We start from the raw sequence: 17,713 nt of genomic DNA, 5'->3' as shown, positions 1-17,713 counted from the left end.
ACACTAGCTGAAACGGTGATGTATGTGACAACATTGAGTTTTAATAGGGAATTTTGAAAATTAATCATTTTTAATGTTGTTATGAATACAACATTTCAAAAAAAGTCTCTATGCCTTTCGCTTGGCCAAATTAACAAAATCTCTCTAATCAACTATTAACTTGATTTCAAGAAGAAAATATCAAGTCTGAAATTGAAATTCGATTTTTACTGGTTTCAAGAAAATAGTCTTTTTCAACCTTTTACCCTTGACCATAACTGGAATATATATATATATATATATATATATATATATATATATATATATATATATATATATATATATATATATATATATATATATATATATATATATATATATATATATATATATATATATATATATATATATATATATATATATATATATATATATATATATATATATATATATATATATTGATATGAATTGAAAAGCCGTCATTTGTGGATGAGACGCAGAAAAAAATAAAGAGAAAAATGAGAGTTTCAACAAAATAGGAAAAATATACAGCAATTCCCCACGAAATTTTGTGTATTGTGAAATTTTCCGAGGAATCCGATAGAAATATTTTCAGACATAGGCTCTTTGGTCCCGAGACCTTCAAAACAGCATATTAAGTTTTCATACAACTTTTTCAAATGTTAAGCTAGATTTTTGAAACTTCTTACTATTTTTCCTAAATAGTCAAACTAATCACCTTTCTTTTGCGTCTAAGAGATTTAAAATCGGATGAAATGGCGTGGAGATATATTAAAAAAAAAGTGGTTTTTGCGAAAATCGACGAAAATTGTCATTTTTCGGACCACCCTAACACGGCGTAGGTCACCCTAATGGCCAAACGAAAAAATACGGGTCTAATTATTTCGGCCAAAGAACCTCCATAAAAATTTTGAGCCCGATCGGAGAATTTTTTTTCGAATCATGCTGTTTTCGTTTTTGCTGTATACACTTCTTGTCCCATTTCTATGACCGTCTTATCATAACTTTGATCATGAATTACAGCTTTCATAAAAAATTGTTGATACATCAAATCAATAGCTAAAATAAAAGTGAGCAAACAACTTTTTATTGTTGATGTATCTGAAAATGTTGTTTAAATAGCAGCAAACTGTAAAAGTGACGAAAATAGGTCGAACAACTTATTGTGACGAAAATGGATATATTTCCCCTTACGTCAAAAATTCAGATGGCGTTATATCAGCGGCAATTGGACCGATTTTTAATGTCAAAATTTTAATTTAGGCGAATCCAAATGCTTTCATTGCGGATATTGGCATTTTTGTAAAGACGGATGTAATTTTTTTTTTCGTTTTGATATTGTTTAAAAAGATCAAGTTCATAACATCAATTTGGATAGAAAAATCAATCAATGTAATAAAACATAAAGAAAACAGCTGAATAGTTAGTTTTACTTTGTTCAACCTCATTTTGAAGTAAATGTACTTTCATTATTAAGTCGAAAACCACCTTCTTCTTGAAAATCATAAACAAATCAATAAATTTATATGAATAACAAAAAGTCCAGGAATGTCAGCTTTAAAAAAATACTCGGATAAAATTTTCTAATTGGGCTCTGGACAATATCTTGCAACTTTCAAAACGAAACTAAAAGTCGACGAATATGTTTCAAATCACAAAATGTGTGTCAAAATGATTTTGCAGAGTTTTTTGTTAGACGAAATTTAAAAGCGATTTATTTTAGTATTTCAAAACTGAATTTAAAACAGCAAATGTGATGTATTGCATCCATTTTTTTATTCAGAATTACTAAACTATGTTCGAAGATTTCCTGATTGACACCCCTAACCACCTAGTCAAGTGTACAATATGAGTTCGATTCAGTTGTGGCAGAAAAATGGGGCGCGCGCAATGATTTTTCGCTAGCGCGCTCATAATATCCATGCACACAAACACACAAACGTGAACTGAACGCATATCGTCAGCAAGGGCGCTACACACAGCGGCAAACGGAACTTAACCATAATAAATGTATGCATATATTGTATAAACAAAATCGTTCTCGCGACATCAGCCGCGTGTGTTTTAGCTTCTTTCTAGCATCGGCACAATAATTATACACGCTTACTCGAGAGGTTTACCCAAAAAGCTAGGGCGATACCTGTGTGAACTCGAGTAAAACACATTTGAGCATCGAACTACCAATTAAAAATTACAACCTTTCTTTGGAGCACCCCTAGCTTAACCCTTTCCAACTCACCTTGTTTTCGCTTTCATAACAGAGCATAAGTTTCCACATCCAAGCATGCTTCGCCCCAACATAATCCTGGTTCACCGTGCGGCACCAACACACCGACAGCTGCGAGTTCATTTTTGCTATCCCGATTGGCCTACTGTGTGACTGGTATTGGTGATTCCACCCTTAAAACGGGACTTGTCCCTAAACTCCCCTCACACATTTTTGCTGGCGGAAATTCATCCAACTGGATCGAGTGGGTCCTTTGCCCTTTGCGTTTCGGTGGTTTGGGTGTTGGTAGTGGTGAGGGGTCCCTACCCTATCAACGTTTCTAATTCTTGGAAGAGTGATATTCTGGATTTGACTAGTCCCTAGTATGTTTATAGTGACTTACTTGATGTTGATGTTTATTTACTAAGTTGAGATTCTGTTTTAAGGATTGAGTTGAAATCTGTTTTAAGGATTGATCAGCGGTTCGTGATTTTATTCTTTTAAAAATATGGGTAATCAAGAAAACTTTTATTATAAAAATATTTTTAAAAAACAATTATTACACTTCTACTTTGATTTTTACCCTCATTCTTTAAATTACGATATGTTTTAAAAATTGCAGCTAAACCAGTTTTTATTATTTGTAAAAAAATATGTTCGCTCTATGATTTCATAGAATTTTCTTACACGCTTAAAAAATTATTTTAAAAAAATACGAAAAAAGAACATCTAATATTAAAGATAAATATTATAAATGAAAAAAAACCGGCAAGAGACGAATAAAAAATACTTTTTTAGCGGATTAATAATTTATTAAGCTTAACGGTGCACATCAACCAGAGATTTTGCACCAAGATTTTCGTATTTTGGTATCTTCAAAACTAGGGGAATTATCGATATAATTTTTTATTCATTCCCTAATGTACTATCTACAAAACACTTTACAACAAAATTTTACTATTTTTACAATTAAGTTGTTGCAGGATTGGGTCCGTAAGTTTAACAATTTTGGAATAAGAAGATAGCAACTTCCTTGGTTGCTGTGCACCCTTAAAGGGTTACATACATGTAGAAAATCTCAAAATTACATATTACAGCAAAATTGTTAATTCAACTAAAAAGATGATTTCCAAACACTCCTGAAAGTTTCATGAAGATATTTCATGATTCAAGTAAGTAACAGACGATTTAAGTTTGAGATTTTGCCATGCGCAAAGCGAACTGTCAAACTTTGTGAACGTTTTTCGCTAAACTCAGAGTTTATTTACGGGTGCCACGATATCTCGAGATGGGATGGACCGAATTAGCTGAAATTTGGGATGAAGACTCCTAAGACATAGCCCGTGTGCATGACGAAGCCCGATTTTTTAATTTTGCTTTTGAAAAATACAAAAATCAAAAACTGACGATTTTTTATATGAAAAACTTAAAAATATGTTAACTTTTTTTTAAAATGAACTTTTTGAAAATCGGCCTTCGTCATGCACGGAACCGGTTTAGCGAGTATTAACCAAAATTTTGAGCCGATTTGGTCGAAGCAGTGTTGAGATATCGTGGCACCCGTTTTTTGAAACTACTTACTTCAAATAGCTATATCTCAGCGAAAATACAAACAAATGTCTTCAAATTTGTTTTGTTAAAAGTTGAAAATGTATGTTTTAATGCCCTGAAAACAGATTTACAAAAAATGTAAGTGTGTGCTCATAACAACCTCAGAAATTTTTGTCGATTTACATGTATGTAACCCCTTAATGATCTAAAGATGTAAATATTTTTTTTGCTTTATTTATGTCTAGATTATCTTTTCCATATTCACTTCATTCAGACGAATTCATTTTTTCGAACATGTTCTTGAGTAGATACGACTGAAAATGTTTGACTTTGGAAGAATTATTATATAAACTATTTATTAATTTGATTGAAACTTGCAAACATTTACAAAATATCCTCGACAAATAAGAATAACATTGTAAAGAATCTTTATGGCCTACTAACATCAATCATGTTTCGGAACGCAATTGGAGACCATATTTTCTCATTTTAATATATTCAAAGAACTCGCCCTGCCTCCTCAATACCTTTCCTTACCAACGTCCGACAAAAAAACTGCGTCATTCATTAATCCCCGAAAAAAAAAAGATCCCAGAATTTCCCAAGGACACTGAGCCACGCCGAGTCCTCTTTTCATCCCCGATCCGTCCATGACCCACCTTTTTGGCCCAGGATCTGCGCCCTCTCATTCATGCTCCCCCTCCTCCTCCCATCCATCCTTCCTTCACGATCTGCCATTGAACTTGCCCATTCATCCCTTCGAACAGGCGACACACACTCTCTTGGGACGTTTCTGCCCCTCTACACCAATACCACCACCGTCACCTCCACGTGGCACACTTGGCACTCTTGGATCAGTTTAGCATAACTTGTAATTTTTTTTAGTGAAAATTGATTTACAAATTTCATTTGATTTCATTTGTCACTTTTTTTTTAAAAATTTGTATGAATTCTGAATTTTCCATCAATTTCATGGAAAATTTAGAATTAAAGCAGCTATCACCGCTCTGTTAGCCCGTTTTCAAATCTACGTCCAGCTTTGTTATGTCCACCCCCCTTCCCCAGAGCAGAAGGAGGACGGAAGCATACCTCAACATCGTCAGCGCAGGAAAAAAAAACCCCTGCTCAAAAAGAGGTGTGTACCCGCATTGGTGTTGGTAACGAGCGACGAACGTCCGAAAATAAAACCCGAAGCGCCATCAAACGGCGGAAACGCGCAACAAACAACCGACGTCGTCGTTGAGACACATCCTTAAATGCGAAGGCCGCGGACGCTCTCCTCTCATATCCATGCACATGTGAGTGATAGTGCTGCTGTTATACACATATGTATGCTGGATTTGGATTTATGAATAGAACAGTCTGAAGAGGAAAAAAAAATAACATAACATGAATGGAGGGAAAAGCGACCATCGACTAATATTAGTTTCGGGGGTTGTTTGCTGAGCTTGCGGATCGATCTGCGGTCCAGCGGAAATTGCGTTTTAGAAACAAATTTAAAAAAAACATAAAAACATCTTTTAATTTTCATCAGGAAACTGATGAAAAGACAGCTTTTTTGTTTTATTGGAAGTGTTGAGTCAAAGACGCGATTATGATCAACTTTCAATGCTCATTTTTTGACCTTGACAAATCAAAACAATTTTATTGTTTGAATTCGAGTGTACGTTCGAGGTGGAATGACCATTGAATATCTGTGATTAATAAAATTATAAAATGGTCCTTGGAAAATATCGCTAGAGCTAGCGCTAGAGTACATAAGAGAAGAGGAACCTTAACGTAAAAATGTTTATTGAGATCATTAAAAAATATGTTTTTTTTTATTCTGTGAATTAAATCATCTTCTTTTTTCTGCTCAAAACATTTTTATATCCGTCTCATCCAGTTTTTGATAACGCAAGAAAATTTGCAAGTTGTTGATTTTTTTTAAAACAGGAATGCTGAATTAATTCTTGAAATAATCAGTTTTAACAAACTGCTTCAAAAATATCCCTTACTAAAAAATCTTGACGATCTCTCCAAAAAAAAGCTTCAATTTTTAACAATCAAAACTATTCAGATAGTTGCAGATAACGAAATTTGAGAAAAAAACTGAATTTGTATCATAGCAACATTTTATTTTATTTTTTACAGCCCCAGTAAGCAAATGTAAGAAAACTTTTACAGCGCTCCACAAAAAAAAACACAATTTAAAAAATCTTTATTAAACTTGTTTGCCTGAAATTCACCAACCCATTAAAAACGAGCTCTTGGGAATATCAATTATCAATGTAAACACTTTATTGGAAATGTGATTCAAATTTATTGCTATCTCATATTAAGACGATAAATATTTTATTAAATTAAAAAGGTCAATATTTTTCAGTTCATAACAAAATTTAACAAAAAAAATATCGCGTTGCTATTACTGTAGACAGGATTCTGCGAATGGATCACATTCTACAGAATATACAGTGAAGGAAAGATACGTGGACATACCTGCTGAATTTTACTCACCGAGCCAAACATTCTATATTACGTCCTTTAGAAATGTTAGTCTAGATTTAAAAAAATTGTTTTCGGAAAGATCGGAAAATTTCACGAATGTTTCATATTTTAACATTGAAAATCGGACCATTAGTTGCTGACATATCGACGTCAATTTTCCTATTTTCAAACCATTGCATGGTAATAAATATCTCAGCAACTAAGGGTCGTATCAACAAAGTTCAAAAAGCAAAATATAGAAAATTTTCTCAAAAGTTGGTAAACATGGGCACTAATTTAAAAAAAATAATGTATAACTGCGACTATGTTCCAAAAAGTTACCTAAAAATGGCTTTAACTTGAAAACGGTGTCCGATCCAATTTTTCGCACTACAGCATTGCTTTGGCGTTCCCGATTACGGGATTCCTGCTCGAAACCTGATGTCCGAAGGCTTGATTGCTGAGGCAATTGCAAATCCCTTTTTACACCTAAGCTTCCATTCACCCCGGGATTCGAATTGACGACCTTTGGATTGTGGGTCCAACTGCCTACCAGCGACTCCAGCGAAAATCTGTATTGATTGAAACATTCATAACTTGGTCAAAGATTTTTTGCACAACCTGGAAATTTCTGAAAAGTTGGCATCCCCTGAAACATATAAAAAAATAAAAAAGTCTTTTTTGTAAACCATGTGTTAGTGACAAAAAGTGAAATTAAAAATCACTAAAAAAAATTACCGTGGATAATTTTTTTTATGCATACCTACAATTTTGCCGAAGACACCAAATCGATCAAAAAATTCCTTCTAAAGATACACATTTTTGAATTTTCATGTATCATTTTTGGATGGACAGCTGCCAAATTTGTATGGAAAATTATATGGACAAACTAATGATGCAAAATGGCTTCTTTGGACATACCGAAGGCACCAACAAAGTTTCAGTCGGATTAAAAAATACAAAAAAATCGAATAACCGAAATCTGAGAGAATTGCTCTGGAGATTTAAAACATAGTTTCGCAGAAATTTTTTATTTGAAATTACGAAACTGTTATCAGGGGTGACATTGGGTCATACAAAAAGGCTTACATTTGTGTGACCCAATCTCACCCCCTAGACCTAATGGGGTGACCCATCAAGGGTGACGGTAGCCACTGTGTTTCTTGCAAATTTCAGATTAAAAATATGCAAACTGAATTGATAATGTCAAATGAACCATCAGTGAGATTACTATTTGCTTGACGATTTTTTAAATTTCAATGCAATGCATTTAAATTTAAATTTAAGTTAAAGTAAATAAAAAGTTAGAAAATTGTTCAAAATTAATGAGAAACTTTTTTTTATATTTATTGGTGTTTCCACGAATACCAATTTAGTATCAAAAATAAATAAATAATATTTACTTGTTGTGCTAAAAGTGCCTTAACGGTGCACATCAACCAAAGCTTTTGCACTCAGATTTTTGTTACAGACATTTACTAGCTACTATTTCCATAACAATTTACAACAACCTTTGTAAATTTTTATAATCAAATTATTTTAGGATTGGGTTCGTAAGTTCAACAATTTTAGAATAAGAAGACAACAACTTCCTTGGTTGCTGTGCACACTTTAAATTATTTTATTTCAATTCTATTTCAAAAACACTTAAAACAAGTAACTAATTTCTTTTAACTGTTCTTGATGTAAAATTGTAAAAAAAATCTATATGGCATGACCTTTTTCCGATTCAGATCCATTTCCATTTAGAAAATTTTGTCACTTTAAGAATGCTAAATGAATCTTATTTATCAATGTTTTTAAAATTGTGATAATCAAAACATAATAAAACTTTTCAAAATTTATTAAATATTTCTTGAGATTTTTTAAAGGTCCAATAAACAAAATTTTCAGTTTTTGCTTTTTGGGTGTTTTTTGAAACACCCAAAATACAAAAACTGAAAATTTGGTTTATTGAACCTTTTCAAAAAAAAAAAAAAACTCTTTTCTTTTCTACCAATCATTTGTTTTTTTTTGTCTTTACTAAGCTTAGTATGCTTCAATACCATCATCCGGTCATTTTGAATTCGCAAAAAATAGTACTTTTGATGCTAGTAAACTGCCGCAGTAGAAAAGGTATCAAACAGTAAGTTGAGCAATAAGTTTAAAAAAAATTTAAAACATTAGGGTCATTCACAAAACTAGGGGATGGTCCGATTTGAAAAATAATTGGAATCTTCGCCAAACTTCCCCTTGCCAATTTCCCTCTCGATAAACAAACATCCATTGAAAAGTTCGCCTCGAAGGCCGTGACTGGTTGCCATCCACCAACGTCATCGGATAAATTCAGAAAAAAAGCGAAGGAAATTATGATTGATGGCATGTGCGCCTCCTTCGATCGATTGCAGAATGAAGATGAAAACAAAAATTCTACGACGCAAAATCACAAATTTTCTTGTGTTTCCTTTCATGCAATGCAAAGTGACACACGTGCGAAACGGTGCGTCTCCTCCACTGTTGACAGTTGGCGGCGCCGACGTCGCGACGCTCGTCACTACCGGAGGCGAGTTGTTTTTCTCTCTTCCCCTTTTATGATATTTAAAGTGATGCGTTGAAGTTCGATCATGGAGACGGGCGGCACTTTGTGTCAGTTTGATGGTGACGCTGGCAAATGAGGGGAGTAAGTATTGGTCATGGCGTAATAAATAAAATTGATGATAATAGCTTTCTTAATTTTTTTTATTCAGGTGATTTTTCATGTTTTTAAATTTAAGTATTGAATGTCTAGTGGTCAAACGATAAAATTGCACGGTTTCGTGGAGGAAGTGGCCAATTACCCTTGGCCCTCAAGGGTGCCAAGTGGTGCCACTCAAAGTCAGAACTTGTACTACGCAATCTGCTGGCAATCAATTCTACTTGCGCGGTCAAAACATGTAAGCAATTTAGTTGCCACTGCCAGGAAGAGCTCACAGCGTGTCACCGGAATTGCGGCTTGAATCAATCAAATTCCAATACATACAGCATATCACTTTATTGCATGGCGAGAGGATAAAAGGCTCACGTAAGAATTCCGGTGGGAAACGGCAATAACTTTAGTGGAGAAAAAACGACGAAAACCATATTAACGCTGCTGGGAGGAAAATCTCCGCAAATGATGGGTAATGCTCTGAAAAGGGCCAATGAAATATTAAACTTAAAGTTTATGTGATTAATGAAAAATTGAATAACTCTTTTTTAATAGTAATTTATATGAACTTATATTTAAGCCCATTTGAAATAATAATCCACGAGAAAAGCATTCCTAGGAAATTTCAGACTTAACCTCAACCATTGACGTCACCGTGGAAAAAGCTTTTCCCAGTAAGTTGGAACACTGCTGCCTGGGGTTGATGACGACGTGGAAAATACTCTGTCATCACACACACGGAAAATATGACAAAAATAAAAAAATAATAATTGGATATTAAAATTGTTCAATTTCCTATCTTTTGAAACCCATTTAATAAAAAAAAAAATTTAAAAATAAAAATCTTCAATTCAACATCTAACTTTTTTCAGTGTAAAACCAAGTCTTGGAAGCGTGGGAGCAAGCTCGAATGTGCCGAAATCTGTGGATTAGCGAGGGGTGAAGCCGATGAAGTTGTTCGTATAAGGGGTGGGCAGGGACCTTTTTGTTGATACGTAGTAAATTTAATGTAAATTCATTCAATGGCACACACCCACGTTTTCCCATAGAACAACAGCACGTGGATTGGTTTTCATAACTAACCTGTAAAATTTGTTAGAATCCCATCGTAGAATACTTTGAAATTCATTCTAGTCGAACTCAAACTCAAGTTTGACCTCGATAGCTTCCGACGCTTCAAACCTTAAACCTCCCGAAAACCTGTCCTAATACGTCAATCGATAAAACATTAACCGAGAGTATGGTTGACGGGTTCGTCGTAATTTTGTCGTTCGTCGCGTGTCGTGGGAATCAAAATAAAACCTGTCATTCGATTTGCTATAGGCGGCTCAACAACAGCTGGAAATACATTCCATGTTCGAATTTGGGACACGATGCTCATATGTCTGAAATATTAAAAGATATCTTATGGTTATAAGCAAATAGATTGAATTTGATCCGATAAGGGAGTTTTTCGGATAAAGTAAACGTATAAATTATTTAAAGGTATTAGACTTCATTTTATTTATATTATTATAGTATTATTATTAGAACTTATAGCTATAGCAGTTAATGCAACATTACTTACCAAACACCCGTGAGCTTGAGCTTATGTACTGATTTACAATCGTAATCTTTTCGAAATTATGTACACACCAAATCCACAGATCACGGCAACCGCAATGTATTTGAGGATTTTGAACAAGACGCAGACCAATTTCTAAAAGCAAGACGCAAAATAAAATAGTCAGTTTTAATATTTTTAGCTCAAAATTTTTAGATGAAAATCATATTCAAGAAACTCAATTTTCAAAAGATTGAAAAAAAGCTAAACTTTTCGGCAATAGTATCAAAACGTAACATTTTTATTTTTTTTTTATTTGAGCGGTGTGTTACTTAACACATGTGTGACATAAAATTCCATTCAAAAAGCGTTTTCGGGATTGCAAAAAATGTTGTAAGCAACTCGTTGCAAAACTTGATTTTTTCAGCACTCGTCGCTCGGTAAACCTCGTTGGATAAATGAACGATTCGTGCTGAAAAATCATCTATTGGTAATTTATTGCATAAACTACTAAGCTATTACTAAACGACTAAACTACAGTCGACTCTCTGGTTGTCGATCTTCTCGATATCAATATTGCTCCATCTATCGATGATTTCTTCAGTCCCTTCAATCTGCATACTCCAATTCTCTTCATTCTTCGATATTTTCTCTTGCTTGAAGGATCTCTTCCTCGACGGTCCCTTGGATTCTGCTTGCTTTAAAAATCTCTTCCGGTAGTCAATAATTTCACTTTCTCATGGCTTGCATATACATTTTTCTTCGAGAAACAAAGCTTTGAAGGGTGTTTGACATAAGTTTGTTTTTGTTTGCTGGACGTTGCCATGATTCTCTCCCATAGCAAAGTATCAAGAAAAAAAAAATCAATCGAGTCTTCCTTTTGCATCGTTCTGTAAACTGATGATTCTCTTCCTCGACGGTCCCTTGGATATTGACAACCAGAGAGTCGACTGTACTACTATTTGACCCCGAAAATGCTCTCAAGTGATTTGAATATTTTAGATCCAAGATGGCGGCCATGGTAATGAAATATTAAAAAAATGCATTTGGTTACGTAACAGACAAACAACACTCAAATTTTACTAAAATGGGATCGCAGAACTCAAATTTGATGTAAAAAGTGAGAAAAAAAAACTAACAAAACAAAAGTTTTGAGATAAAGCAAAAAAAAACTCCTTTGTCGTAAATTTACATACAAAAATGTTTTTTTTAATGTCAATTTATTGCCATCAAATCAAGTTGAAACTAAAATCTTTCACAATTAAGCAATTCTCTTCGAAATCGGCCGATTTCAACCATTTTTATTATTTAATTTGGCTCAATTTTTATGGGGGCCTTCCCTATGGCCAAAGATGCTATGTTGTGTCACTGGTTCACCATTCCATACAAATCTCCATACAATTTTGGCAGCTGTCCATACAAAAAAATAGGTACAAGGAAAACAAATTTGCCGATTTTTAATCAACTTTTTATACAAAAAGTCAATTTCCTAAAATACGTATTTTTGATTTTTGAGATTTTTTTATATGTTGTAGGAGACCAAAATCCGCAAAAATTTGTCTCAAAGTTAAGCATTTTAGAAAAAAGGTGATTTTTGGAAAAAATCTAAATTTTATACATACAATTTTTTTGGTCGAGTTTTTTTTATGTATAATTGAATTTGCAATACAATTTTTTTATATAGTGGTCTAATGGTCACTATTTTTAAAAATCGAAAAACTGCAAATATGTCGCTGCAATTAAACTTTCGGTTGCTAAATCTTGTAAACGGGGCAAACCGAAAGTTGGAGTTTGCAGTTTTTCGATTTTTAAAAATAGTGACCATTAGTGACCACTTCTAAAAACATTTTTTTAAAGGCTCAGGAAATTTTCTATAAAAATGTCCAAGAGACATTGAAGATTGGACCTCTGGTTGCTGAGATACAGTGGCTAAAAGAAAAAAAAAAACAAGAAAATTGATGTTTTCTAAGTCTCTCCCAAACAACCCTCCATTTTCTAATGCCGATATCTTAGCAACTAATGGTTAGATTTTCAATATTGAAATATGAAACATTTCTTGAAATTTTCCGATCTTTCCGAAAACAATATTTCTATAGTTTTTTTTTAAAAAAAGGTCCTATAAACATATGAAACCTAATAGCTTATAGGACCTGTTAAAAAAAACTCTAGTTTAATTTTTTATTCAAGAATATCATTTCAAAAGGGATACACATTCAATATTGCGCACTTTTGAAATGTATTCAAAAATTTTACAAATTTTACATAAAAAAATCTGGTCAAAAAAATTATGTATGAAATTAGATTTTGTACAAAAATCACTTTTTTCATAATTTCATAACTCGGCGGCAGAATTTTTGATCATACTCATACTCATACTCTATGGCTGTTGCGGGTTTTGGTCATATAAAAACTCTCGAAAATAAAAAAAAATACGTATTTTGGGAAAATGAGTTTTTCCATGTAATTTTGCCCGCTGAATCCGAATCTGCCCTCAGAATTGACCCAAAGTTTCGAAAAACCGATTTTTGGTCATATTTTGGGTTTCCATGTAAAATTATCATTTAAAACATATATTTGGACAGCTTTCGAAATTCGTTAGGGTGGTCCCATAAAGTTTTCCCTTGAAAATTAGACTTTTTCAAATGAGATATCTTTTAAAGAAAAACACCCCTGAGATTTTTTCAACGTTTGTAGTGCTGGATCTCTTCTTTCAAATGCAACCTGGTGCTTAAAACTTGGCTTGCGCTTTTTTGAGATATTTAAGTTTTAAATTTGCATTTTTATTTTACCTTAAAATCGCTGTAACTTTTGACTCTTAAGTCCAAATTGACTTGTCAGATAATAAAAATGTTTGTTTTTTAGAGCTCTAAAAGTGCCCCCAATACTTTTCTCTAAAACTTAACCCTGAATTGCCACGTTAATAAAACTGATTTTTGAAGGTTTGCTCAGATGCTTTCTGTAAATTTGGTCGTAGAAGGCGTAGATTACGAGATAAAATTTTGGTATCTTCGACAAAGTTGCTTGAAATGGCAAGCCCAACAACTTTCTAGAAGACAAAAAAAATCCCAAAAATATTCCTGTAAAGATAGATTTTCAAAAACACCCTAATCGTGAACCACTCTAATTTTCAACCAAACCAAAAGTTGCCCCTTTCTATATGCAACAACTCTTCTGAAGACACCAAAGCTCCAAAACTTAACCAATTTTCGGAAAATCCATTTTCCACTTAATTTTGCGATCTGGACCACTGTGCATTGTTTGCATCAGGACACTGTGACGAGAAGTTCGTCTTTTTTGGGTTAAATTATATTTTTTTCACTGGGCCTAGAAAGCCTTATTTCTCAATAATACCTACAACTTTGACGAAGACACTAAAATGATCAGAAAATTCATTCAAAAGTTACAGATTTTCGAATATTTAGTACCATTTTTGTATGGACAACTGCCAAAATTGTATGGAGACTTGTATGGCTGAACCAATGACACAAAATAACTTCTTTGGTCATAGGGAAGGCTCCTAAAAGTTTGAGCTAAATAAAAAAAAAATACAAATAAAATCCATTTCCGGTTTTAGTAGATAATTGTATCTATATATATAAAAAATTTCGACGGTTTTGTTCGAACGCGAATCAATTCAACACGGATCGTCGGATCGAGGTGCTCTTTGTTGCGTTGGGTTCGTATAATGGGCTATCTACAATCACTTAGCTTAGAACATCTAAGTAAAGTAGTTACTTAGGAAAGTACGCAACTTACGGCCGTCATCCACAATCAACTTAGAAATTTTGCTGGGCTGATATACGTTGCTATGCAGTTGTTTGTTTACCTTTGATATTGAAACGTCAACTTACCGTAGATTTTGAAATTTTTCAAACCATACGTCAGTTTCTAATTTGATTACTTTTCCATTGTAGAAGCTCGTCTTCATTTCCATTGATTCAAATTCCTAAGCTAAGTGAACTTTCTAAGCTAAGTGATTGTAGATAGGCCATAAGCCCAAGGAAGGTTTATACGCTAATTAATTGACACTTTGGCCAGTCTGGAACCGATTCCGGAGCATCGGCAAATTGTATGAAAAAAGTTACGTAAAATCAAATTTTGATCACAGGAGGCTGAGTAGCAAAAAAGGAAAAAACGTCAACAAACGAACAAAATACAAGACGAAGTTTGTCGGGTAAGGCTTGTTTCTACTAAGAAATTGCTGCAAATGCATGTAAATTTATAATATTTTGAGTTCCGATTCTGCAATTTAAAGTTTCGTTCATGTCATTCAGGGACAAGTTTACTTGGTTTTATCTGATAATTTTCCAAAAAATCTGAAAATGCAGTAGGTTTTAAGATTCAAACATGTGTTCAAAAATAAATAATTTTGTATGATCCAATCTAACTTGACAAACCCAATGTCCCCCGTTGAAGGTATTCAAACAATCCTTTTTTCAAGAATTTTATTTTCATTATAGTCAATTAAGTTCTGAAAAAAAATAAAATTTGTTGAAGCCTACTCCTTGAGGAATTTTGAACCTACTAAGCTCAGTCGAATTCCATATCATTTTTTTAAAGTTACGGACTGTTATGACAAAACTAGTACTTACCCAAAGCACAGTCACCATAATTTGGTACTGCATAGTAGTTCCATTATCGTTATTCTTCTGGGCCAATCCAGGGATATTCACTACAAAAAAAAGAATACCAGAAAAAAAAACGCTATCACAACTCGAATACTTTCACTTTCCACACAACTTATCCCGTTACCGTCCGAGGTAGTTGCACTTATTTTAAACTCAGTTCAAAACTGAAGCCTCACCCAACAACGGCTGCTGCGGCCCCATCATCATGGCCGGATTGAAGGCCGGCTGCTGGGGCGAATACAGCATTGGCGGCGGTGGCCCGAAGAACTGCACGTGCCCGGTGTGTGGCCACGCCGGAATCTGGAACGGAACCGGCACCGGGCTGGGAGCGAACGCGGGGGCACTCGGCATGATCTCCTTCGGGATTGATGGCGTGACGATCCAGTTGTCGTAGGTTATGGCCTGGACTACGGCACCACCGGTGAGGAAGATGTGGGTGATGCGGTCTTGTGGGGATTGGTTGTTGAAGCTGGTTGGAGGTTCGCTGTTGATTTCCAGGTTAAATCCTTGGAGATGGGCGCTGATCGCGAGGTCAAAGTCCTCCTCGAAGTTGATGGGACTGTTTGGGGTGCGGACTTCCTGACCCCAGCGACCTGCGGCGTAGCTGTTCCGGATGACTTCGCGGGTTGCCGGTAGGAAGGTCAAATGCAACGGGATGTCGTCCATCGGGTTCAGGGAAGCGCCGGATTGAAGGTGAAGCCGAAGATCGCCGTTCGGACGGTTGATCTTGGCTTTGAGGCGAATCCGACAACCTGGGACCATTGGGCCCGGGAGTTGACCCATGAAGGGTAGTGTCTAATGGGAAAAACGAACGTCAGAAAGAATTGAAGTTGAACCAACCTTCTAGAAGAAACCAACCGGAGCCAGCACCTGGTTTGAAGTCATTCCGCCGTCGAGGATCGCCGATCACTGAGAGTGCGAGTTACAGCATCGGGCGGTTCTGTGTAAGTCCGAAATTGGCAGTCCGATCGCAGCTCGCAGAAACTGGATTTTCGAAAGTGCGACATTGAAAACAGTAGTGCTGTAAAATTGCATAATAAAGCCGCATGCGACCAAAAACAGTTGGAAGTACGCGTAGGTTACACCTTAACCGCTTCGTCGGCCGTACTGGACTGGTTGACGCGGCGATCTCAACCATCAGGTCAGAAAACATGTTCGCGCGCAAGTTGTTCTTTTCTTGTTACAGCATAGGGGTTGCAATCAATTCATGGTAAGTACTTTAGAGAAAAAAAAAAACTGACAGCACTTTCGTACTCAATGAGGGCGCGTCGCGACGCTGAAGTTCACGTTCAAGCAACTCAACTTTGGAATGTTTTTATTGGATCTTTAGGACAATTACCTCGAAAAAATCCCCGATTGGGGATTGTACCGACCTTGATCATCATCTTGCTTTATTTTGTTGTCTATCATGGTCATTCGAAGCACATTGGGAAAGGAGTAAATGTTTTCGGTGATTTTTTTTTTTTTTTGAGGGGCTGGTGTCAATAACGAAACGGGAGTCAATTTGGCGTGGGTTACATGAGCGTTTTGGTTTTTGGAGAGAGTGTTTTTGACTGCTTTTTAACTGATCGTGATTGAATTAATTTTTTTTATTAAGATGTGGGGGAGGAGTGTCAAGATCGCGAAATAAATGAAACAATGGTTTTTGGCCCAAGGTTTATTTTGAGTTTGGATTTTTTTGCGGATATACAATCAACCAATAATGGTTTTTAAAAAAGAATTCTAAGCGATTTTTTTTTTTCAAAATCAGTTTGAATAATTTAAATGTTTATATGAAGAATCAAACATCAAAAACTTGTACAGTCCAGACTCGATTATCCGAAGTTCGATTATCCGAAGTTTCGATTATCCGAAGGTTTGGGACTTCGGATAATCGAATCACGAACAAAAAAAAATTGCTGTGTTTTTTTATTTTCTTGTTTTTAACATAAAATTTGAGTTCTACGAACCCATTTTAGTCAATTTTGAATTGTTGATAGCCAAAAAACTGCATTTTTTTAATGGTTGATCACCGCTATCTTGGATTTAAAAATTCTAAATCATTTTAGCGTAGTTTATGGGTCATTCCTAAGCTCAACAATAAAAAGTTATACAACAAAAAAAATCGTGATTCGATTATCCAAGTGAACTTTTTCCGAGACCTTCAGATAATCGAGTCTGGACTGTAACATAAATGATAATTATGAGCCTTGATTTACAAGCCGCAGTCTCAACATTTGAATGCAAAAAGTGTTTTAAAAAGCATTTTACGAAATTTTTTAAAAATTTAAATAAATATGCAAAAAAATGATTCTTAACGCAGGGGAATTTATTTTAAATTGTTTTTAGCAGATTGCACTTAAATTTCCATTGAAATTTTGAAGGTTTTTGAGAAAATATTTTGTTGCCCCCTGATTTTCGGCCCAAAAAATGTAAAAAGTAAAAAGTATTTCAACATAAATATAAACTTTGAAAAATATTTGCAACAGCCTAATTGGCCCATTATTAAAAGGACATTGGAAAATATTTGTAAAAAGTAAAAAGTAAAAAGTAAAAAGTAAAAAGTAAAAAGTAAAAAGTAAAAAGTAAAAAGTAAAAAGTAAAAAGTAAAAAGTAAAAAGTAAAAAGTAAAAAGTAAAAAGTAAAAAGTAAAAGTAAAGTAAAAAGTAAAAAGT

At 34.4% G+C, this 17,713-nt stretch overlaps 1 protein-coding gene across 1 annotated transcript; it reads right to left on the bottom strand.

Moving 5' to 3' along the window:
* Positions 1-10,396: 10,396 nt before the first annotated feature.
* LOC6032340 (32 kDa beta-galactoside-binding lectin lec-3) lies at positions 10,397-16,211 on the bottom strand. Its single transcript, XM_038255798.1, has 4 exons — positions 15,918-16,211; positions 15,236-15,854; positions 15,024-15,103; positions 10,397-10,587 (listed from the first exon to the last, which is right to left on the bottom strand). The coding sequence occupies exons 1-4, from the start codon at positions 15,942-15,944 to the stop codon at positions 10,489-10,491; spliced, it is 825 nt and encodes a 274-aa protein (XP_038111726.1). The 5' UTR covers positions 15,945-16,211; the 3' UTR covers positions 10,397-10,488.
* Positions 16,212-17,713: the final 1,502 nt, after the last annotated feature.

Source organism: Culex quinquefasciatus, chromosome 2, assembly GCF_015732765.1.
Source record: "Culex quinquefasciatus strain JHB chromosome 2, VPISU_Cqui_1.0_pri_paternal, whole genome shotgun sequence".
NCBI classification, from domain to species: Eukaryota; Metazoa; Arthropoda; class Insecta; order Diptera; family Culicidae; genus Culex; species Culex quinquefasciatus.
Note: the sequence above shows the minus strand (reverse complement) of the source record. Positions and strands in the feature narration are given on the sequence as shown.